General features: G+C 46.5%; 2 protein-coding genes across 2 annotated transcripts in view; one reads left to right on the top strand and one right to left on the bottom strand.

The window, feature by feature from the left end:
- The window catches only part of LOC106805104 (D-2-hydroxyglutarate dehydrogenase, mitochondrial-like), a 5,635-nt gene extending 640 nt beyond the window's left edge, over nt 1-4,995 (top strand). The window contains exons 2-8 of the mRNA XM_014806583.1: nt 186-235; nt 386-583; nt 829-1,022; nt 1,366-1,534; nt 1,864-1,993; nt 3,123-3,279; nt 3,566-4,995. Of these exons, the coding sequence (XP_014662069.1) occupies nt 186-235; nt 386-583; nt 829-1,022; nt 1,366-1,534; nt 1,864-1,993; nt 3,123-3,279; nt 3,566-3,988 (1,321 nt within the window). The 3' untranslated portion in view covers nt 3,989-4,995. The remainder of the gene's footprint in view (nt 1-185; nt 236-385; nt 584-828; nt 1,023-1,365; nt 1,535-1,863; nt 1,994-3,122; nt 3,280-3,565) is intronic.
- LOC106805116 (ribonuclease P protein subunit p21-like) overlaps nt 1-22,238 on the bottom strand; it is a 33,080-nt gene that overhangs the window by 8,948 nt on the left and 1,894 nt on the right. The window lies entirely within an intron of this gene.

Raw genomic sequence — 22,238 nt, forward strand, 5'->3', positions numbered from 1 at the left:
TGCATTACCGGCGCGAGGTCTGTATTGCATTACATGTGTGAGTTCTGTATTGCATTACCGGCGCGAGGTCTGTATTGCATTACATGTGTGAGTTCTGTATTGCATTACCGGTGCGAGTTCTGTATTGCATTACAGGTGCGAGTTCTGTATAGCATTACATGTGTGAGTTCTGTATTGCATTACAGGTGCGAGTTCTGTATTGCATTACAGGTGCGAGTTCTGTATTGCATTACAGGTGCGAGTTCTGTATTGCATTACATGTGCGAGTTCTGTACTGCATTACAGGTGCGAGTTCTGTGTTGCATTACAGGTGTGAGTTCTGTATTGCATTACAGGTGCGAGTTCTGTATTGCATTACATGTGTGAGTTCTGTATTGCATTACAGGTGCGAGTTCCCTCGTGTTGAAACCGAAGACGACCGACGACGTTTCGCGCATCATGGCACACTGCGATAAGCGCCATCTGGCGGTGGTTCCGCAGGGCGGGAACACGGGCCTGGTCGGAGGCAGCGTTCCTGTGTTTGATGAGGTCGTGCTTAGCACTGCGCTCATGAATAAGATTCTAGACCTCGATGAGATATCAGGTGAGCGGTGCAGCATAACCCGGGCGATCGGTGTGTGAGGTGGAGTGTGGGGGGAGGGGAGATTGAGAAGTATTTATTCAAACACTCGACTGCAATTCTTCCAAACTTCCATGTGTAATTTGATGATCTAACTCAATGAACATATATGCAACATCTGTCTCTCTCTCCTCCCCCTCTCTCTCTATGTGCATGCGCGTACACATACAGACACACTCACCACCCCCGCACGCGCTCCCCTTCCGCAGGTGTTGTCACGTGTCAGGCAGGCTGCATCCTGGAGACGTTGGATGACCACGTCGCGGAGCGCGGACTCGCGATGCCGCTAGACCTCGGAGCGAAAGCAAGCTGTCACATCGGTGGCAACGTGTCGACGTCCGCTGGTGGCCTGCGTCTGATCCGATACGGATCGCTACATGGGAGCGTGCTTGGCCTAGAAGCCGTGAGTGTTGGGGGGTGAATGCATTCCAGGGCTCCCTCTGGATGTTTTAAAGTTTGAGCCAAGACTTGAGCCACAAAAGTTATTTTTTAGCCACTAATTAAAAAACTATAGCCACTGTTCACTGTATTGTATGTGCTAAGCAAGGCATAAACAGGAGATGGGCATGGGAAAAGAGGTGTACGAAAACATTTTACGACACGACACTGCAATTTCTTTATTCAATCGTAATTTTGTGAGCAGTTAAACCATTTGCTATGTGCTTTGGCCAATGGTGGGGGAAGTTTGGAAAAGCTGTTTCTGCAACCCTGACAGCGCTCTGTCTCTCGCGCGCGCGTGTGGATAGGTGCTAGCGAGTGGAGAGGTGCTGGACTGCATGTCAGGGATGAGGAAGGACAACACGGGATACGACCTCAAGCAGCTGCTGATTGGCTCAGAGGGAACGCTGGGCGTGGTCACCAAGGTGGCCATCTTGTGTCCCAGCAGACCGGCGGCAGTCAACGTGGCATTGTTGGGTAATTGTTCGTCTTGGCTGTTAGCGTCAGCATAGAACTGCCGGCAGTAGATGTTCGAATAAGACGAGCTCTTAGTATTTTCACCTGCATGTAAAATTAACAATATTATCACTCTTCAAGTATAGTGTCTTTTATTGTCCTCTTAGAAATTTGAATAAAATGTAGATTCAATAAATTTAGTTTGCATATTTAACATGCTCGCTCCAGTTTATCTCTCTATCCATTTAAATCCCTTCAGTGTCTTCACTACAGATATTTTGGTGCCACCCTTTCTCCTTCGGTCTGCAATTGGCATGCAAGTTCAGGACTACTCTTGTTTCTCCTTTCAGCCTGTAACAGCTTTGCAGATGTGCTAAAGACACTGCAGAAGGGCAAGGCTATGCTCAGTGAGATACTGTCTGCCTTCGAGCTGATTGACAGTGCTTCCATGATGGCCGTGGAAAAGTACCTGCACCTCAGGTGTGCGTGCGTGATGTGTGTGCGTGCGCGCGTGCGTTCGTGCATGTGTGCAGGAGTGCGTGCATGCGTGCTTGCATGTGCGTGCATGCATGCGTGGTAGCGTAGGTGTTCTCGTTAGTATTAACAATCACATATCAGGGTCGAGGGATCCGTTAGATCATGATGCAACGATTGATGTTATTGTGGTTTGCATCATGGTCATTGTACAGATCATGGCAAAGGTTACGTCCATTGTACAAGTGAATATTAAGATTATACAGTTAACCCCGCATATAAGCCATTAAGCATCACTTAAGGGAAACACAGAAAGCGTCCGTTACACAAAGGTGTTCATTCTGTAGAGATGGTTTCACTAGGCGCGTTCACACCCAAGAAAAACCGCGCTGCTCAGCCCGCTAATATCGGAGATAATAGTGAGCTATTTGTGTCGTTGTTCACACAGGCGAATATCTCGCTAATCGCCGCGGTGCAAATATCACGCCGCGGTGCAAATAAGTGAGCTGATTCCAAATTAGCGCAGTCAGAAGTGGTCTTAGGAGCGGGCTATTTGGAGTGCGATTTAGTGAGCTAATTGCGTTCACACTTGTAAAAAGCTCAGTTTTTCGAGCGAGCTACAAGAGTTTTGCAGCCCGCTAATTCGCGCCAGTGTGAACGCACCTACTGTATAACTGCCACTGAAGGGAAAAAACAGAAAACTGTCCTTTATAGATGGGTGGTGTCTTTTTTATGGACGTGTCAGCGAACACAGGTTTGACTGTACATGGTTTCACTTCACTATAGTCTATCAGCTGGGGGAAGTCCTGTGTGCATTTATATGTCCCCGCAGTTTGACGCTCGATTCATGTTGGGGACACCCCTGGGAGTAAAAAAAACTTGGGTAGACATTCTGAATCATGGGAAGGATAGGTGAAATTTAAGATTGCGTTCAAGATGGCCGTCAATTCATGTAATTGTGTCAGGCTATCAGTTAATTCAATTTTATAGGTCAGGCTATCCATTAAAACTGATACCCGTACAGAAAATGCATTGTAATGTTATCGGGTTCCTCTGTGTGTGTATATATGGTGGTAGAGGTATATAACATCTGCAGTGCGTCTAAATCTATCTGCAACTTTCCGGCGTTTGACAGGAATCCTCTCTCGAGCGGAGAGTTCTACTGTCTCATCGAGACGTCGGGGTCACACGCAGGTCACGACGAAGAGAAGCTGACAGCGTTCCTAGACAGCGTCATGGAGGAGGGGAGCGTGTGCGATGGCACTGTCGCTCAGGGTATTACCCAGCAGAAGGTGAGCAGGAGAAGCAGGGTATAGTGTGTGTGTGTGTGCGTGCGTGTGTGTGTGTGCGAGTGCGTGCGTGCGTGTGTCTGTGCGTGTGCGAGTGCGTGCGTGCGTGCGTCTGTGCGTGTGCGTGTGCGAGTGCGTGTACGTGTGCGAGTGCGCGAGTGCGTGCGTGCGTGTGAGCACATACGGCACTTTTGAACATATACGCGATGATGAATTGGTTCGGTTTATTACAATTACAGTCAATTAATGTTTTAATCATAATCGTAATTATTCCTCGTGCGTTAATCAGGATCTGTGGGCGCTGCGTGAGCGCGTCGCGGAGGCGTTGCTACGGGAAGGCTACACGTACAAGTACGACGTCTCACTGCCGACGCGTCATTTCTACGACATCGTCGTCGACATGAGGCGCCACCTGGCGGGCGCCGCCGTGCTCGGTTGCTATGGTTACGGTCACGTCGGCGACGGCAACGTGCACCTGAACGTGACGACGCGTCAGTACGACGCCGACGTGGGTCACCGCATCGAGCCGTACGTGTTCGAGTGGGTGAGGGGGCGCCACGGTAGCATCAGCGCGGAGCATGGGCTCGGGTTTAAGAAGCGAGATTTCATTCACTACAGCAAGGCTGCGTCGGCGGTCGCCTGGATGAAGCGGTTCAAGACATTGATGGATCCCAACGGCATCCTCAACCCGTACAAAACGCTGCCCGAGTGATGGCCGCGCCATGCTGAAACAAGAGTGCATGCTTCTGCTGGCAGCCTCAACCCGTACAAAACGCTGCCCGAGTGATGGCCACGCCATGCTGAAACAAGAGTGCATGCTTCTGCTGGCAGCCCCATCCTGTACAAAACGCTGCCCGAGTGATGGCCGCGCCATGCTGAAAGAAGAGTGCATGCTTCTGCTGGCATCTTCAACCCGTACAAAACGCTGCCCGAGTGATGGCCTCGCCATGCTGAAACAAGAGTGCATGCTTCTGCTGGCATCCTTAGTCTGTGAATAACGCTGCCCGAGTGATGGCCGCGCCATGCTGAAACAAGAGTGCATGCTTCTGCTGGCATCCCTAGTCTGTGAATAACGCTCCCCGAGTGATGGCCTCGCCATGCTGAAACAAGAGTGCATGCTTCTGCTGGCATCTTCAATCAATGCCAAACGCTCCCCCAATGATGGCTCTGCCATGCTGAAACAAGAGTGCTGCTCAGGACATTGGACTAGTCGTAGAGTACAAGCCGTTGCACCTACCATGCCAGGGCAGGTATTATTTATCTACTCTTGAGTATAGTAAGTGGCATTGGGCTTGCCTTCTAGGCGTCTACGACGGCCATTCAAGTGGATCTGTAGATGGTTCTGTAGTAGCGCCTGGGGGCCTGCGGCTGCATCAAGCCTGTAGATGGTTGATTGTGATGTACATGTACTTATACATGTATGAGTGCATGTTGTAGACTTACCCTGTTGTTAGTGAATCTGGGAGTGCTCACCTGTTAAGCTGTGAATGTAGACACTATTGTATCAAAGCTGTACGCCTTAGTATTGTCACACGTACGCTTAGCAGATAATCTTCAGTTACTCACGCATGTGAACTTCGTTGTGATACTAGGTTAAGCTATCCCATGGGATGATCCTGTAGAAATTGTTGTTGTATAGTCTGTGATAATAGAACAAGTCGTGACAGTGCGCGGGTGATATATGCAAATAAAGGAAAGTTGTTACGTGATACAAGGACATTATCGTGTTACGTAGAATCACAGAATTATTATAAAAATTATGAAAGTAATAGTAGTTACACCGACACAAATGCCATCGCTTTCATACAATGTTCAGTTAGGTATTTTCTCCATTGTCTACTAATCATACCTACACACATACGTACCTACATACACACGCACCTACACACACGCACCTACATACACACGTACCTACGCACCTACACACATTCATACCTACACACCTACGTACCTACACACACGCACCTACAGCTTGTAACAAATGTGGTTACCATTCACGTTTATAAATCTACGTCTGACACGTCTGCACGTCGCAGTACAAAGCACCTTCAACCAGCGTCGCAGTACAAAGCACCTTCAACCAGCGTCGCAGTACAAAGCACCTTCAACCAGCGTCGCAGTACAAAGCACCTTCAACCAGCGTCGCAGTACAAAGCACTGGTTGAAGGTGCTTTGTACTGCGACGCTGGTTGAAGGCGTCGCAGTACAAAGCACCTTCAACCAGCGTCGAACGCAGCATGATACAGTAGTAGCACAAAATCACCAACTGGTTGTCCAGTATATAAATCATAAATATAATATTTATACATGTATGAGAGTACATGTTGCTTGCTATAGTAGACATGAGAACACACGCACGCACGCACGCACGCACGCACGCACGAACGCACGAACGCACGCACGCACGCACGTGTGTGTGCGCGCGCACGTATAAATGCAGATAGTGTTAACTTTCAAATACAAATACATACGGAACTCGGCGTAGTTGTAATTAATGACCTTACATCAGTGGCAATTATTTGACCTAGAGCTATAACAATACAATATAGGTTATAACAAAACCCAATTGTATAATGGCAATACTCGTTACATATCATTCCAAACAACAATAGGTGTTTGTGACTTTGTAATAGTAAACTGTCCTTCATGATTCAACAATAACGAGAAAACATTTAAGCACTTACTTGAAATTTACAGTAACTCGTGTAACTGCAGGTTTGCCACTGTACCATCTATATATTCTGTGATGTCACCGGAATTACTACAGCAGAGATCTCAATGATATGTATCCGCAGACTTCTGCTGATCGATGGGCAAGGATGCTAGTATCACAAGTGATATTTAGTTCTATTAGAGAGGTATTCAAAGGTGTTACACGTGAGAATAACCGCGTAGTACGCGACCTGCTGCGGTAGGTTGCAGGATGTACATAGCTCAGTTACGTAACAGTGAGCAGTGAAGACAGGCAGCCACGCACACTCATGTGTGCCTGCCACATCACACCATGACATGACGCACCACGACATGACATGACGCACTACGACATGACACACCACGACATGACACACCACGACATGACACACCACGACATGACACACCACGACATGACACACCACGACATGACATGACGCACTACGACATGACATGACGCACTACGACATGACGCACCACGACATGACACACCACGACATGACACACCACGACATGACATGACGCACTACGATACGCAGAGAGCTTTCACAGCTTATCAACATACACACCCACGTAGGAATGATTACTCGTCGCAATATGTAGAGAATCGCAGAACTCGTCGCGGGGGGAGCCCCGCAACGCGTCGCTACGCGCGTTTACACACGTATCACAGAACGGGGAACCGACTTCGAATGAATCAGATCTTGAGCGAGAGTTTTGATTTATCCGCAAGCGTGCGTACAAGCGAGCGGTTTGATCATCGATCGGTGATGTGCAGTTCTTCCAGCCCCATGCCGCCGCCGTGGTGCGACACGCGGTAGCGAGCGAGGTCCTTCCTCGTAACTATGCCGATCACCTGCAACATACGGCAGACGCGGTCTCAGTAAAACGTGATGGTGGCGCCATCTATTGATCCGCTTTATTTATTTTTTGTTGTTTTTTCATGCGGGCGCTTCAAGGCAGCAGAAGACGTGCAGCAACCAATGTAAACTTTAATAGCAGGAGCAGAAGCAGTTTTTATATTCACTATTAGAGGATTAACGAATTTAAGGTTTATTTTATTTCATTTACCGAGGCAAAAGCTTGAAGACACCACTCTGGGTGTACCCGAGTTAAAAAGTCTACTAAGTTAAGGAAGAGGAAAACGAAAAAGATGAAGAAGAAGAATGTATCATCCTGTCCCCTAGCGCCACCTGGTGGTAGACGTACCTGGTGTCTGCCGTTCAGCACAACAACATGGCGGAGGCCGAGAGCTCGGAACAACCGAAATATCTTCGGCAGCGACGCCTCCTGTCAGAGAAAAGAGAACACGCGTGCGTGTAGTGTCGCGCTAGAGGTGGGTACCGGTGGTAAGGCATGCACACACAGTACAGGCGGGCGCGGTAGGGGGGTTCAGAGTCGGGTGGTTCGAACATTTAATCATCTGTAATTCACTTCCGCGCGCATATATTTGCTAATATATTGACTAATCGTGCGTCAATAAACTCAATATTCACAGAGAGTATAGCTAAGATATGTGTCTATAGGTACCTAGAATTTTAGAAATGCAAAAAATCAAAATCAAATCAAAAAATTGCTCAAATCCTTCGCGAGATATTAGAGTTAGTACACTATCCTACGGGCCATAGCCGCGCATATAATTATATTAGCCTATGAGCGATACCGTGCGCATATTTTTGGTAATTAATTTAACTATTCGTGATTCAATAAACTCAAAATTCACGAGGATTATAGCTAAGACATATGTTTATATGTATCTAAATTTCTAGAAATGTAGCTCAATTCGTTCGCGAGATATGTGAGTTAATGCCGCCTATAACGCAATAGCGTATGCGCGGGGGGGGGGGGTTAACAGCTGTATACAATGCGCCAGTACAGGCAGTACAGGCAGGCGCGGTTCGAACATTAAATCATCTGTAATTCACTTCTAAGGAATATCTACATTGGGCACCCCCTCTAATATATATAGTACTACCATAAGCTACAACTGTGCCAAGTTTGAAGCTTTTGTCAGCTCTGTAACGATCATGAAGCTAAGGGACCTGACTAAGAGGGACTAGAAGGACAAGGGCTGTTACCTGAGAGACAGCATACGGAGCAATGTTCATGAAAGGTCTAAGGTCTAACCAGCACTCCATCTCACGCTCAGACACATTGATTTGCTGGAAGAACAAGATTAGAGAACCACGTTGACTTAAACACGTGCGCATCACGCGTATGCGCAGAATACAAGGTATGCGTGTAGAATTGAGAAATAAATACAATGTTCTCGGTATTTGTCACATAACGTAATGTGCATGTGTCCAGTGGAATGTGCGTGTGTCCAGTGGAATGTGCGTGTGTCCAGTGGAATGTGCGTGTGTCCAGTGGAATGTGCGTGTGTCCAGTGGAATGGCCACATTGCTGTTACACATTCACATTTTTCGTGGAAACTAGAATGACGTTTCCTGCCAGAGAACACTTGAAGCCATCATGATCGGATGTAAAACGTCAGCTTATAACCCATGGACAACACACCACACCTCACTCACACCACACCTCACTCACTCACACCACACCTCACTCACACCACACCTCACTCACATCACACCTCACTCACACCATATTAAATTGTACGCAATATCAATATTACTCCGTAATATATAGAGATGGTTGACGTCCTTGGATTAGGGTTTTAAATGTTAACCTGATTGTCGATGTTTTTCTCATCTTTGCTCTTTGATTCGTAGATGTTTAGTGAGTCGGGGAAGCCGAGTGAACTGAGGAGGAGGGTTCGTCTGAAGGACTTCAGGGATGCGTATCCACGGTTCACGCCGATACACGTAAGCTAGCGCCGCACGCCAGCTTTAGGTGTTTTGTTGTCACCATGTGTGTCGTTGTCACTCTCGGTAATGTGAGATGTGAGTGAGGTGTGGTGTGAGTGAGGTGTGGTGTGAGTGAGGTGTGGTGTGAGTGAGGTGTGGTGTGAGTGAGGTGTTATATCTCACAACAGAAGGACCGTAAAATACAAACCAAGAAAATTTCAGATCTAAGAGAAAATCAATACAAATGCACTTTAGTATGTACCTTAATACTCTATAAACATATACTTATCTACACTAAATGAGGTCAAACCTAATGGATTTAATCAATAAAAAGTTTGGATTCTATCATGTAATGAAAGTGTCAATGACACTGTAGCTCACCACAAAAAAGGACACAAATGAGTGAGTAAGAAGAAGTCAGTTTTAATTGAGCAACCATCAACGTACATTATAGAAACGATTGCCATCTGTATATCGCAATAATAATTTATAAACCAAAATAAATCACAATTTGTGACCGTAGATGGCGCTATACCCGCTTTGTAGCAATGGCGTTTGAAATAAATAGGTTATGCTGCGTTCCGACATGTTTTGTAAAACTCTACTCTAATATAGACGTTTTATCGGCGGGGTGGAGAGGAAATACCAATTTTGCATTAAAGATATTGTCAATGAAATCTTGTACAACAAACCAGACGAGTGTGACACCACAGACTGTTTGTGTCTATTTGGCAATTATATAGCATATTATACCCTACCTAATTTGCTTCTTTTTTTTTAATATCAAAACCCGTTGAACCTGAACTGACTAATGGCAATTCCCATTTTTGCCAAAAAATTGCCGTGGCTGGAAAGTACGTTGACTGGCGTGCTCCAAAATAGGACGTTTAATATGGGAGCATAGCAGTGACAACTATACCCAATTTCAAACATGTGGGTCAACCTGTTCCTGAGTTATCGTTGACCGTAGCCAAATGTTGACGGACGGACGGACGGACAAACAAACGGACGTACGACGGACGACGACCCATGGCAATAGCTCAGCTTGACGATGTCAAGGTGAGCTAAAAATGTACTAGTCCTTCCAAGATTCTACTAGTCCTGCCAAAGGACTCTTACTAGGTGCTGATCAATGAGCATTGTGGTGGTAGGAGGGTGGAGCCCACCTTTTTCTAGGGGGTACAGAGGGTCTCCCCCAGGGAACAAGGGGTGTCCCCCAGAAAGGTTTTGTAAAAGACATTCAATTGTAAAAAATATACGTAACTTTGATATGGATCATAAGATTAAAATTTAAATTAAATTAAATTTTAATTCGAAAATAAAATTTCGGCCTCCTTTGATGAGGAATCTGTGGATCCGTCACTTATCACAGCAAGGAATTTGACCTCATTTATAGCTCCAAACTGTTCCCAGCGCCTTGTATCGGCTATCGCCGTAATGAACCTCTGGCAGGCCTTGCCGGTGAGGTAAGTGCTGCCGACATCTAACCAGGGTTCTCCAAGCTTTTTCATTATAGCATGGCGGGGCTGCCCTTTACGGTCCTAGTTTTAGCATTTTTTAGCTAATTTTAGCATGGCGGCTAAGATATTTAGAGTGGCGGGTGCATTTCAAGATGGCGGGGCTCGACGATAGCCTGGCGGGCCGCCAGGCTATAAGTGCTCTTGGAGAACCCTGCTAAGGCCAAACAAAAAAATAGGTGTGTTTCCGGTCGACCAACCGTCCCTAGATTATTAGGGCCGACCCTAAACTTAAAAAAAAATAAAAAAATTTATACATTTTTTTTTTAAATTTGCAATCTGACAGACAAAACTTGAGATTTTTCACTACAAACACGTTCTGTACTTGCTTACTAACTTATCCCTACCTATACACCACTTTATAGCATGCATCAGAGGGATATTAGGAACCGAAGAATAAAAAAAAAAATAATAATAAAAAAAAATCCCTACCTACCTACCCTACTTTTGTTTTCGATGCAATAGGAAACACACCTATTTTTTTGTTTGGCCTAACCCCTTGGCCTTGTCAAGCTGGCACAGCTTGCCGTAATCGGTGTAGGGCCTGCCGTTTTTTCCAATAGCATGTGCATTTCTAATTAGGATATTCAGTTTTGCTATTATGGCCTTGATAATTTTTTTGATCATTTTGATGTTTTTGCCCCCACTGCTTAGTGAACAGGCATGGTCCTTGCATTTTTTTTTGCTATGATCTTTATGTGCCCATCGGAAGCATCATGCGCTTTAACAGTTTCCAAACGATAGTTTGTAGTGCCAGTGAAAAAACTACCAGACATACAGCCTGCACCACAGGTCATACCCTTGGCCGGGTCATACTCTAGCCACGGGTATGACGATTTCCACGCTGGCTGGAACGTACGCATCCTTTTGGTCTTATCATATACACGCTGGCCATCTAATTTCTCCTCCGGCGACTTACGTTTGGGAGGTGGAGGACGAGCTCCGTCCAAATACTTCCACATAACAACCTTGATGTTAGTATTGGATAAGGATGTACCTACTACTATGCTTCACTACTTGTATCACTACTATTATACTATAGATAACTATTTGTATAGACTGCTTCAAGTAAAACACGCACATGCATGCGATGTGGTTGCAATGTAAATACCTCGCTATGAGAGCGTATAACTGATTAGTTGTGTCATTTATACAATCAGACCGTTTGTTCTATGTCAACAGCTACTGTCAAGCGATCGATCAGTAGACTGGTTCGTGGCTACATTGTTTAACAATGTTTGTACTGTCATAGGGTCCAGATGAGACGGGATACTAGAGAAGCGTTGCCGAAAGGAGGATTTTATCCGAAGCGCTTACACGCGCAGAATCATTGCGCACAGTTTCCCTCGCGGCAAGGCACTGCGCACCGCCGGAACGCATCCTACGGAACAGTTAGTTGCCAGCCGCTAGGCATGCTATGGATCGCTGCGGCGAATGAATTGGCCGGCGCTTACGCAATCCATAGCTGCCAGCGAACAGTCCGCAATTTTAGTGCGGGGACACAGAGGGTAGTACATATGGGACGCGAACAGTGTTCCATTTGCTTATAAAAACATAATTTAATCTTTTTCGTAACGATGCTGTTGCTGATGCGAAATCACCAGAAAGACTGGAGGCGGTTATGTAATTCTCACGCGTTCCTCGTAACCTTGCTGCCCCAGTAATGGAATATGGCGTCCTGCAAGTGACAAAGGCTAATAGACTGGCGACTCGCTTCCCACCTCGATTACCATCGTCTTCGCAAGGAGTGACTAAGCTAAGCGAGAACACGTAGCAAGTAACACTGCAGCGAAACGCGCCACAAACACATACATCGCCCAATACATTTCGTATTATATGTTAGAACTCTTAGGCTATAGCAGTAAAAATAACCTGTATAATAAATATAATTTGCGAACACTCAGCCTCAGCGGTCTTATCATTTCTGTGTATTACATGCCGCCAGTTTATGAAATGTAGTTGTAATAGTGGGTTAATTTACCGGTCGATGGTCCCAGACCACCTGTACTAGCTTACTAACCTTAGTACTATATCAGGTCATATGGATTCAGTACTACAGCAAGCTGCTGGTTACACTAGCAACTACTTGCCAAGTACAACTTCCCCGTTCACTATATATTATAGTTAATGTAAATAACCCGACAAGACTGTACTCATATGAGTGTATGACTGCAAGTCTGTCACTGCAAGGATCAAGGCTGCACTGCCAAGACTTGACACTTAAGATTTCGCACTAATTGCATTCTCAAGAGACGAGCACGAAACATCGCTTGCGTAGTGACCGCTTATGGTATATTTATTTGAAATGATTATTGCATTTAGGTAAGGGAAGGCGCGGTGTGTTAGTGACGTTTAGTTGCGACGACCGGCTTTAGGAGGGGCGCTTTAGGAAAGGTCAACACCCAAGGGCGCAAGCTTTGTGTGAGAGATCTCGACATCAGCCTCATCAACTCCCGCGACATGCGTACGCTGACCATTAAACAGCCGCGCCGCGCCTCGGTAATGTACAAGAAACTATAGAATTTATATGCTGCAATTTGACTACGTCGACTTTCTTGGCTGACCCTATAGCTCCTATTGTGGCGAGACCTTTAGCTATAGTCGGATACGTGTATCCCACGCGCAATATATCGATAATATAATTGGAAATAATACTGACTCTTTTTCGCTCCTATTATAATATAGTATAATGAACTCATTCGCGATGAAAAAATAATTTTGCCAGTTAATGCGCTCATATTGTATTAATAACACTCTGCATTATTAAACTCCTCTAATCCACCCTTCAAAGACCGTGACCCACCGAACAACTAAATAGATTAGTTTTACCCGAAATTCGATTTTCCATTGTGGATATAACGAATTAGAATGACACAGGACGCCATGCTATCAATCATGTGCATATAGACTGAGAGGTACCAGGACCCATTTTGAAATGACCGGGGGCTCGCACAGTTCCAACACTTTGGCGGTGAGAGCAAGACGTAACGCTGGGAGGTGTAAGTCGATTAGTGCCGGAGGAGGTAAATTTTTAGGTGGGGTCGGACGAGAGGAACAGGAGTGGAGCCCGGGATGAGGCATGTAAGCTTCGGAGATAGCCAAGTTTAAGACTAGGCTATGCCTCCTATAAATCTCGAGGGATTAGACAGTTTGCGGATCATGCCGGAATTACATTTTTAAGGGTGCGCCGTCTCTATGCGCACGCCCATATGTACTACACTCATCGAACGACGCAAACAGAACAAAGCCAACGCGACAAAGAGTGCGAAAAATATTATGCGTGTTCCTCCTTTATTACAGCGAAAACGATGCAGGCGCCGGGTCACAGCCAAGGAAAAAAGATGACATATTCACAGATGTACGGTTCGAATTATATCACCTAGAAAGCCATCTCCAAGCTAAATTCAACATACCAGGTAAAGACTGAAAAACTTTCGTCTTCGGTCCCCCCGTCCTCCTGCTCGCGACGAGACTGGCCTCATAGCTCCAGCGAACTTTCGCTTGCCTCTTGTAGTATATGTAATACCCAGAACCTTCCTTTGGTAAGGTCGCCTCAGAACTGGATATCACTGCCCGGTACATCTGCCACGCCGCTAGCAACCGTCGGAAATCAGAGCAGTACTTCCTAGGACTCGCGCCACCAGCCGTCTGGAGCAGCAGGCCGCCGCGAGGCAGCGCCACTGCAGGGGACTCGATGCACATCGCGTCACGCCGGCAACTGGCTAACTCGTTGGGGTTAATTCCAGATCTCATTTAGGTATGGATACAATCCTCCTCCTCGTTTCTTGAAACGACCAATCACAACATGGACGCATTTTAGTTCTCAGCTGACGTCATCTTATGGGCGAGACAGCCTGTGAGCGCCCCGTGGTGGTGGGTTCGACCTGCCCCGCGCGCCTCCTCGCGCGAGCATTATAATCGCCCGGCTCGCCAGACTGTTGATCTAGGCGTTAAGGTCTTGATGGTTAATGATTCGTGCTGTTCCGCTAATTACCTGCCTTGTACTAGGTGCATCTAAGCTGGAAAACTTGTCGATTGGCGAATCAGCTTATTATATAGCATCTTTGCGATCTTTGGCTTCAGAGGCATATTGCTGGGGCCGCTCGGGTTACTATAGTGTAAAATCGATGGGAAGATGGGTAAATTGGAACGTGTGCCAAGCCGACGGGGAAAATAACTAGTCCGCCAGGACTAGACGGGCTTGCGCGGTGTGTGTTTGTGTGGCTGTGGGCTGGCGGTTGGTTTTTCGTGGTGCGGCGTATTTACTAGTGCCTTCTTATTTTATTTACTAGTCTCGCGGGACTAACGGACTACGTTATGTGGTCGAACTCCTATATATTGGACAAACTTTTAATACCGCGTCTGGATCCCCTGTTAATGGCATTATGATACTTATTAACATATACAATGGTGCCAGTTACTCTACGCATGCGTCCGGAACATTGCCCATTAAATCAATGTCGGGCTACGGTTGCCGTTAATGCGACGAGCTATTCTATTCTTAACCATTTTCGTCCTGCAGTTACTGGATTTAAGTGACACATGTACAGCCACCGCCCGCGTCCGCGCGCCGGCTGTATTATGTATGTGATGTTACGTTTGTGTTTACGTCGTATGTGTTGCGTCGTGCGTGGTGTTTCGTGTGCGTGGTGCCCGCCCCCGCGGGTTGCGAACGCCGGTGTGTGGTGTGTGTGTGTGTGTGTGGTTGTGTGTGTGTGTGTAGTGTCGTGCGTGCGCGCGTGGGTCACAGTCTGTGAGTGCGCGCGTTGAATGTGTGATTAGTGTACTGTGTGCATGCGTGCGTATGTGCTACTACCCACCTAAGCGTGTGTGGTTGGTCGCGGCGTGCAGGTGCGAAAAGAGGGTGCCACAGAGAGGAGAGTAGGATCGGTGGTGCCAGGAGACGCAATCGTGCCAACGTTGCCACCACCGATCAAAATACAACAGATATTTTCGTTCATTCCAGCCAAGAAGTGGGATGTGGATTCGTAGGGAAACAAATATTTACGTGCTCTGAATGGCACCACTGTACTCGATTTTTTACTTAGAACAAAACTGGCCTCGCCTAAAAAAGGCCACCTCTTCGCATAACGGCCTGTTGTTTGTGTGTCCGTTATGCGCGTGCTGGGCGAGAGGGGGCGCAGAGTTTGCAAATTACCCGGTGCGTCAGTGGTCAAAAAGCCGCCCGGAGCGTGAATGCGCAACGGAGAAGCTGGCGTTTACTTCCAAGTTCATATTCCCAGTGAAAGACATTGTGCCTCATCTACGCTAGCGCCACATAGCCTCTAAATGCTCTATAGCGGACCTTGGCTCTCCGTCTCATTCCCTTTTGTTCAGCCAAGATGACCTATTTTTGATAACCCTCCAAGACTAATTGAGATCATTATATATTTATTCTTTATTATTAGATAGTGATGTATTTTATATATACGTAGACGGTATGTATGTAGCATTACTTCACTCGGTTGGCACCAAGCTTTATTGATTTACCACTGCGCATAAACACTACACCCTCTTTTCAAAATAACGTACTTGCCAGTCCTATATACTCTTGTTCAATGTGGCTGCACCTCACAGTTGAATACCATCATTAGACCCGGTCTTTAAAATATACCCACGTTCCGACCGCAACAATTCTGCTTCCGAGCTACACACTCACTCCTCCCTATTTGCGCCGGCTTTTCAATGGCCGTGCAGCTACCGCGGAGTGACATCTGGCTCAGCGGATACTCCCCGTTTGACTGCGGGGTCTCCGTCTTGTCGCGAGCTGCCGTCTTTGACGTCCCTGTCTCCGCTCGGCACGCGTGTGGTAATTGCCGACACAGTGCAAGAACGAGCAAGCGGGACCTAACCACCCTCTGACACGGTTAAACACTGCCCACGAGCGACCGTCGCCTTTTATCCGTAAGGCAGCCCACCTGGGCGCCGCAGTTCTCGCCTCAGCACAATTTAGATCGCGTCTCTTTGAACCAACGTACTGTTAAACGATAATTAGCAGACGAAATTGAGTAATTTTACCCTTTCCTATCATCGCACGCGAGCTCGATATAGAAATCGTAAACTCTCTTGTGGAACGGTCCAGCGTACCACATCGCACGCTTTTCTGACCAAAGTCAGACAAGGTCTTACTTAGTAGTTCGCAGTGTTCATCCAGTATTGTTTTTAATTTCTAGTCCAGAATACCGCCCCATCTAATCCATTTGCGAACACACATGCGCACTCCTCCCATCAGCTCGTTCATCCTGCCGCAAACTACGCCTCGACAGATAGCAGCACGCTCGGACTAATTTGCAAATTCGCTGCGCCCCACTTGAACAAGATCTGAGCTGACCTTCCGTTGAAACAATTCTGCCCACTCAGCAACAACTACTTTTTTCACATGTAGGGCAATGTAGCCATAGGACTGTACACTAATGAGGTCAAAACCTGCTTTTGCCCTGCGCCTCGACTCGGATGAACAGGTAGCTTATCCTCCAAGAAAGAAGAAACGGTTCTTGCTAGGCGCTACCGCTCTCACGGAACGAACAGAATCGAGAAACACTCACGGTCTATGAGTGACCAAAATCGCGCGACATGATTTATTTCCTCCGAAACCAGATTCGCCACCCGAGACAATAACCTGGGATGCTGCGTCCATCCACTAGTTCTCACTGGTGTACACGTCAGCTGACAGTTTGCATCGAGAGAGCCAACACCTTCCAACCCCGGAGTGCCTGCGAGTGTACAAGACAACCAATCGCTCAAGTGTCGTTCATTGACGCAAAGCATACGCACACGTCTTCCCACTGGAATCTCACGTGTGATAGCGACAACTCAAGAGAGAATGATTAGACAGGGCGGACAGATTTTTAGACAGCTGGTCTCAATCGTTAACCCTAATTGAAAATGCCATAACTAGCCACCAATTTGAATTGCTTGCTGTGACAAACGCTAAAATACAATGTATTGATCGAACTTTTTTCATCAACGACTGAAACGAGTAGTATCTAAAGTAAAAGCTACGTTGTTGTTTTAGTACAGTCAGTAGAGTTTTACGTTAGTCGACTTAGGCGCAGGTTTAGCGCACCGCTATGTTAGAGTGCAGGTGGCATCATGGTTCAGACTTACTGTTTAGTCTGCCTAATCAGGTAGGTAGACTAGGAGAGTGTTCAGGGGGGCACGTAGTCAGGTAGTTAGACTAGAGAGAGAGGAGTGTACAAGGGGCCAACTTAGCTCAAGTTAGCAGCATTAGAGGAGTAGGTACAGGGCAAATTACCTCAAGTACGCAGACTAGAGTGAGAGGTGGTTGAACGACGAGCACGTCCATACGATACTCAGCTAGTGGCAGCACTTGAGAGGCAGAGAGAGGTTTCTGAATAGCAGACGAAGTGCGGCAACTTACTAATGCGATGTACTGTAGGCAGCTCTCTAATCGTCAGCGGTGCATTACAATGGATCAACCTGTTTCCGACTAACATCTATCTGACTTACATCGGACACTTAATCAACCACTGAGCGGTGTTTCACACGTGTTATTAATTTATACTAATAGGTATGGATCCTCTATACCTTAGTAAGTTGTTACTACGATCGGATAACTTACTAAGGTAGTCAGGTGGACTCTATTCGTGGTCATTAACAGCGTCAAGCTCCCGTGGCAGCTCACTCACCTAGCACGGCCAGCGGCCGTGACCATTGATTTTCGTCAGGCGCTGCCGAAGCCGTTGACAAGGCCTTGCCAGATGGATTAGCTGGTGGCCCTGATGAGCCTTCCACTGCCTCGCTGGGAGCACCTCTCGCTCTCTTGCTGCGCAGGTGGCTTCTTGACTGATGCCTCTCGCGATTACGTGTGAAGCTCGCTCAAATTAAAATGACAGCGACCAGTTCCTGTAGTGGATCTTTATGATGCGGTAGCAAAACTTGACGCCACTGTGACGCTCTCCATGACAGATGAACAGGATTTCGACCGTGCATTCCCCGTAAGTTCTTTCTTGCCCATGTTGGATTGACAGAGTGACAACGTGAGATTGCTCTTTCAAGTCCCCCTCTCACAAGGGGACACCGAAGCTTTCTATGGTGATCTTCCTACGCCGCCTATCTCCGCATACCGTCGCGCCTAGACTTGTGCGCTGCTCCGCGGAAGACTAGCGGCCGACGGCTCGGCTGTGTGTGCGCCCACAGAATACGGCCTAAAAATATTGTCTTGACGGTCACTCAGTTTTTTACCAGGGCGTACTACCCGACGTCATTCGCATTAATCGTCATGGAATGAGCTCGATAAGAATAGCGCAAATTTACTCGTTCAGTCGTTTAGCCCGCTTCGTTGATTGCTTGCAGCAAGTTCCTCAACCCTTTCTTTTTATGACCGAATTGAAGAAATCTCAAATATGCCCCGGCCATACTATTGCTATTCATTGCGCTTAACGAAATTCTATCAATGAGGACATAGTTAAGAGCAATTGGTATAGCTTCTTTAGGAGAGCAGACAGCCTATTTCAATACAACTTATAGTTGTCCATCTCTGCATATCTTTTTCGTGGACGCCGCTCGGGTTAGTCAAAATATAAGTGAGGATTAGGGACGTGGCCAAGAGGGAAAGGAGAAACACTGATGGATTAGCGTGGGGTGGTTGCTCTGCGAGGCCGGTCTATAGAAATAGGTTGTAACTTAGTGCTCTCATCTAGGTGGTAATATGGAAAATTACGTAGTCTAAACAGTCTGATTAACAATATTGCGTAGTGAAATTCATTCTCGCAATGGAAAACCAGCTAGTATGTTTGAGAACATCTTTAGCAACTATACTCAATTTTGGGTGTGTAAATAACTCGTAATACACCAACTAACCTCAGATATTTTTTCTGATGGGAGATAATTTCAATAAACGGGGTCGCGCGTACTTTGAGCTTGTACACGGCCAGCCGGCGATATATTTGATACTAGTACACAAAATTGAGTGCTGTTCTAATTCAGATGTGTTGCTTTACAGCTATTATAATCACTATTATTAATAAACTCTTAGGGTATCAATATGTAACTGTCCTATAACCAATAGTGACCTATCGGCAAATAACAGCTATAACATGAGAAACTCTCATATTATTTAGTTCAACTTAGAAATGGTTTCATAAAGTATAAAGTTTCACATTCTGCCTGGTCAATTGCTCTGCGGTAACTGATCTTAATATTTAACTAAGATGAAAGAGGCCGTATTTACGTCATAGTATACTTTTATTACTGACTACGGCTCACCGACCCCCAACTGAAATTCCCAACACCGCCTTTAGAGGCAAGATTGGATCTATGCCACACAAGCTTTTCTGGCTCCATTACGTGAGGTGATGCTCCCAGACCCCATGCTGGGCGCCATGTCATAGTGTTCATCATGTAGAATTGGCACCGTACGACAATACTATGACGTGCCCGTGTTTAGAACTCTTGCACCCAGATCGCGCACAGTTAGGGTGCAACACGCGGACCTTGCCTAGTCACACGCTTATAATGTTACTGCTGGACACGATGAAGCGTTGCGGCGTTGACTAACGTTGAACACGTCCAGTTTGTCACTCGTCAGTATGACCGTGAGCTTTAGCAAAAGACAGGGTTGTTTGCCCCAAAACAGGCAAATCACGACCCAACTACTGAATCAGCTCATGTCTGACGCTCAATTGTTAGGCTCCTCTGGACCTATTCTACAAACGTTTCTACTCATCCTTACTACAGGCCACGCCTTTACTACTGCATATCTCCTCCGTTCTTAACAGTACAATCTGGTCCGCACGCTCATAGACCTTTTCTTAAATAAATTATGTGCCTGCATGTTGAAGCATTATTGGCAGCACCCACGTGGACGCGAGCCGCCGTCTAGAGAAGGAATTCGTGATTGATATTCGCTGGAAGCCGCGTGAGATTGGCATGCAAAAGTATAAACATTTGCGTATACGTGTCCCTAATACATGCCGAGCGTGCTACCCCTGGTAACGCCACTGTGTACGAGTTAGTCCGCTCTTATTGGGTCAGGGACTCCTGTACAATAACACCACCCTCTCACATTTTAACATAGCCTCTTTTCGTTCTCACGTCCCTCCGTCTATGTTTTGCTACCTATTTTTCTTTTACCTTGCTATAATATGCTCCGCAAAATAATAACCTATGTTCTTCGTCTCAGAGTTACAATATTTTCAATCGGTAGTCAATCGCCCCCCTTCATACCTCGTCCACTTCATATAAGAAAAATGTTTTTATTTCGACGTGGTGCCTAGCTATAATGACAGTTTACTCATACTTGCTGAGCGTAAATTACATTGCCGACGCAGACGTCCTAATGTTCCTGACATCATAGGAAACTCACACCACAGCTATCAGCCGCGAGGCCACCAGCCTCTCATTCGGTCATCAGGCACGGCGGAGCAATACTCCATATAGGCAACAAAGATCAAGCAGTAGCTGTTCAGCTCGCTGAGCCTTCTGTACTCGCCCCTAATATGATTGTGCGTGCGACATGTCCGAGTTTTTTGCTTTTCAGACTGCCTAGACGTTTGACTCACCAAATGGCAGACGGGGCTGACTAGACTAGCAGCCGTGTAAGCACCACGATTACTAGCAGCATTTGTCAGCTTTTCTGCGCGCCTATTGTTTGTAAATGTCCGCGCACACGAAGTCGATTATGGAGCTTAAGACGATTTACGATAAAGTGTCACAATGAGAGCTGTTCGCGGAGAGAAAACACATGAGCGAGCGTGTCCTTGATCAATTTTTTCAACAAATTCTCCCGTCTTTCATGCCAGTACGTTAGCAGGGGAGACAGTTTTGTTGCAGTACGCCGCACTTTGAATGTGAACTGTATTACACATATCGTTAGCAAGGTAAAGCGATTGTAGGAAGGACACTAGCAGCGCACAGGCGTGTAGCATGCTCTAGGCCTCATACGCTCTGTTGCGTCTATATCCTCTTCCCATTTCTGGGCCAATAGCCGCGTCACCGTAGTGCTGAGCTTATCCGCCTTGCAGAAAACCTGGATTGTAGTATGCCGGCTCACTCATTTTCTTACTATTTTGCACCCACGGTTGGAACGTTCAGACGACGATACTCGACGAGCACCCCAGTTCACGCCATGACACCCCGTCTTGCTCTACGCTGAAAGATGGTCGGTCCCCAGCACAAAATAACCCTCGACGCAACCACACAGTAATAAAAGGTCATCACTCATGTGCCGACCTCAGGTACAATTCATTCGAGTCGAATTTCATACCCTAGAACGCCTGACAACCCTACGGAATTCTCAGAGACATCTGAACACCTTAGATAAATTCTTTATAAGTAATTTTTAGTTGTGAAAAAGCGCGCGTCGATAAAAGGTTGTCTTAGATATGCTGTAGCTCAAGGCCACTCGACTCACGCATAACAGGAATATCGCTGATACGCGTCGCTTGACAGAAGCAGTGCAACTGCTTCGGTACGTGATACTATAGCATTACATTAAGACTGGGTCCGCATAGTCACGCCAGACCCGATTAGGACTGGTACCTATCTTTACTTCGAGGCCATTACTCAAGTACCCATGTGCATTAATACAAGTGACATAAACAAGGCTCACCTGCCCGCGCGCTGCAGCGATAGAAACCGAGCCGCTTAGCGAACGATCAAACGTTAAGCGTATGGAGAGAAATTTGTACTGTAGGCTAGGACGGAAGATGTAACGTAAACCTTGGCATAAAAGAGAACAAGACAATTTGCTCATGCGAGAACTAACGCCAACTTTGTTGTAAATTCGGTCACAGCGGGCCGGTGTTTATTGTGTGTCATGTATAACCCTGCGTTAAGGACTGAAACGTCCACAAGCATCGTTCTCTTTGAACTGTATGTTTCTAACTGATATCCAAATTAGCGAAACAGATACATCACCAATATATTTACTTCATTAATATAACATATTAATATCACTATAATTCTTGGTGCAACAGTATCTCTACAT

Source organism: Priapulus caudatus, unplaced genomic scaffold (genome assembly GCF_000485595.1).
Source record: "Priapulus caudatus unplaced genomic scaffold, Priapulus_caudatus-5.0.1 Scaffold100, whole genome shotgun sequence".
NCBI classification, from domain to species: domain Eukaryota; kingdom Metazoa; phylum Priapulida; class Priapulimorpha; order Priapulimorphida; family Priapulidae; genus Priapulus; species Priapulus caudatus.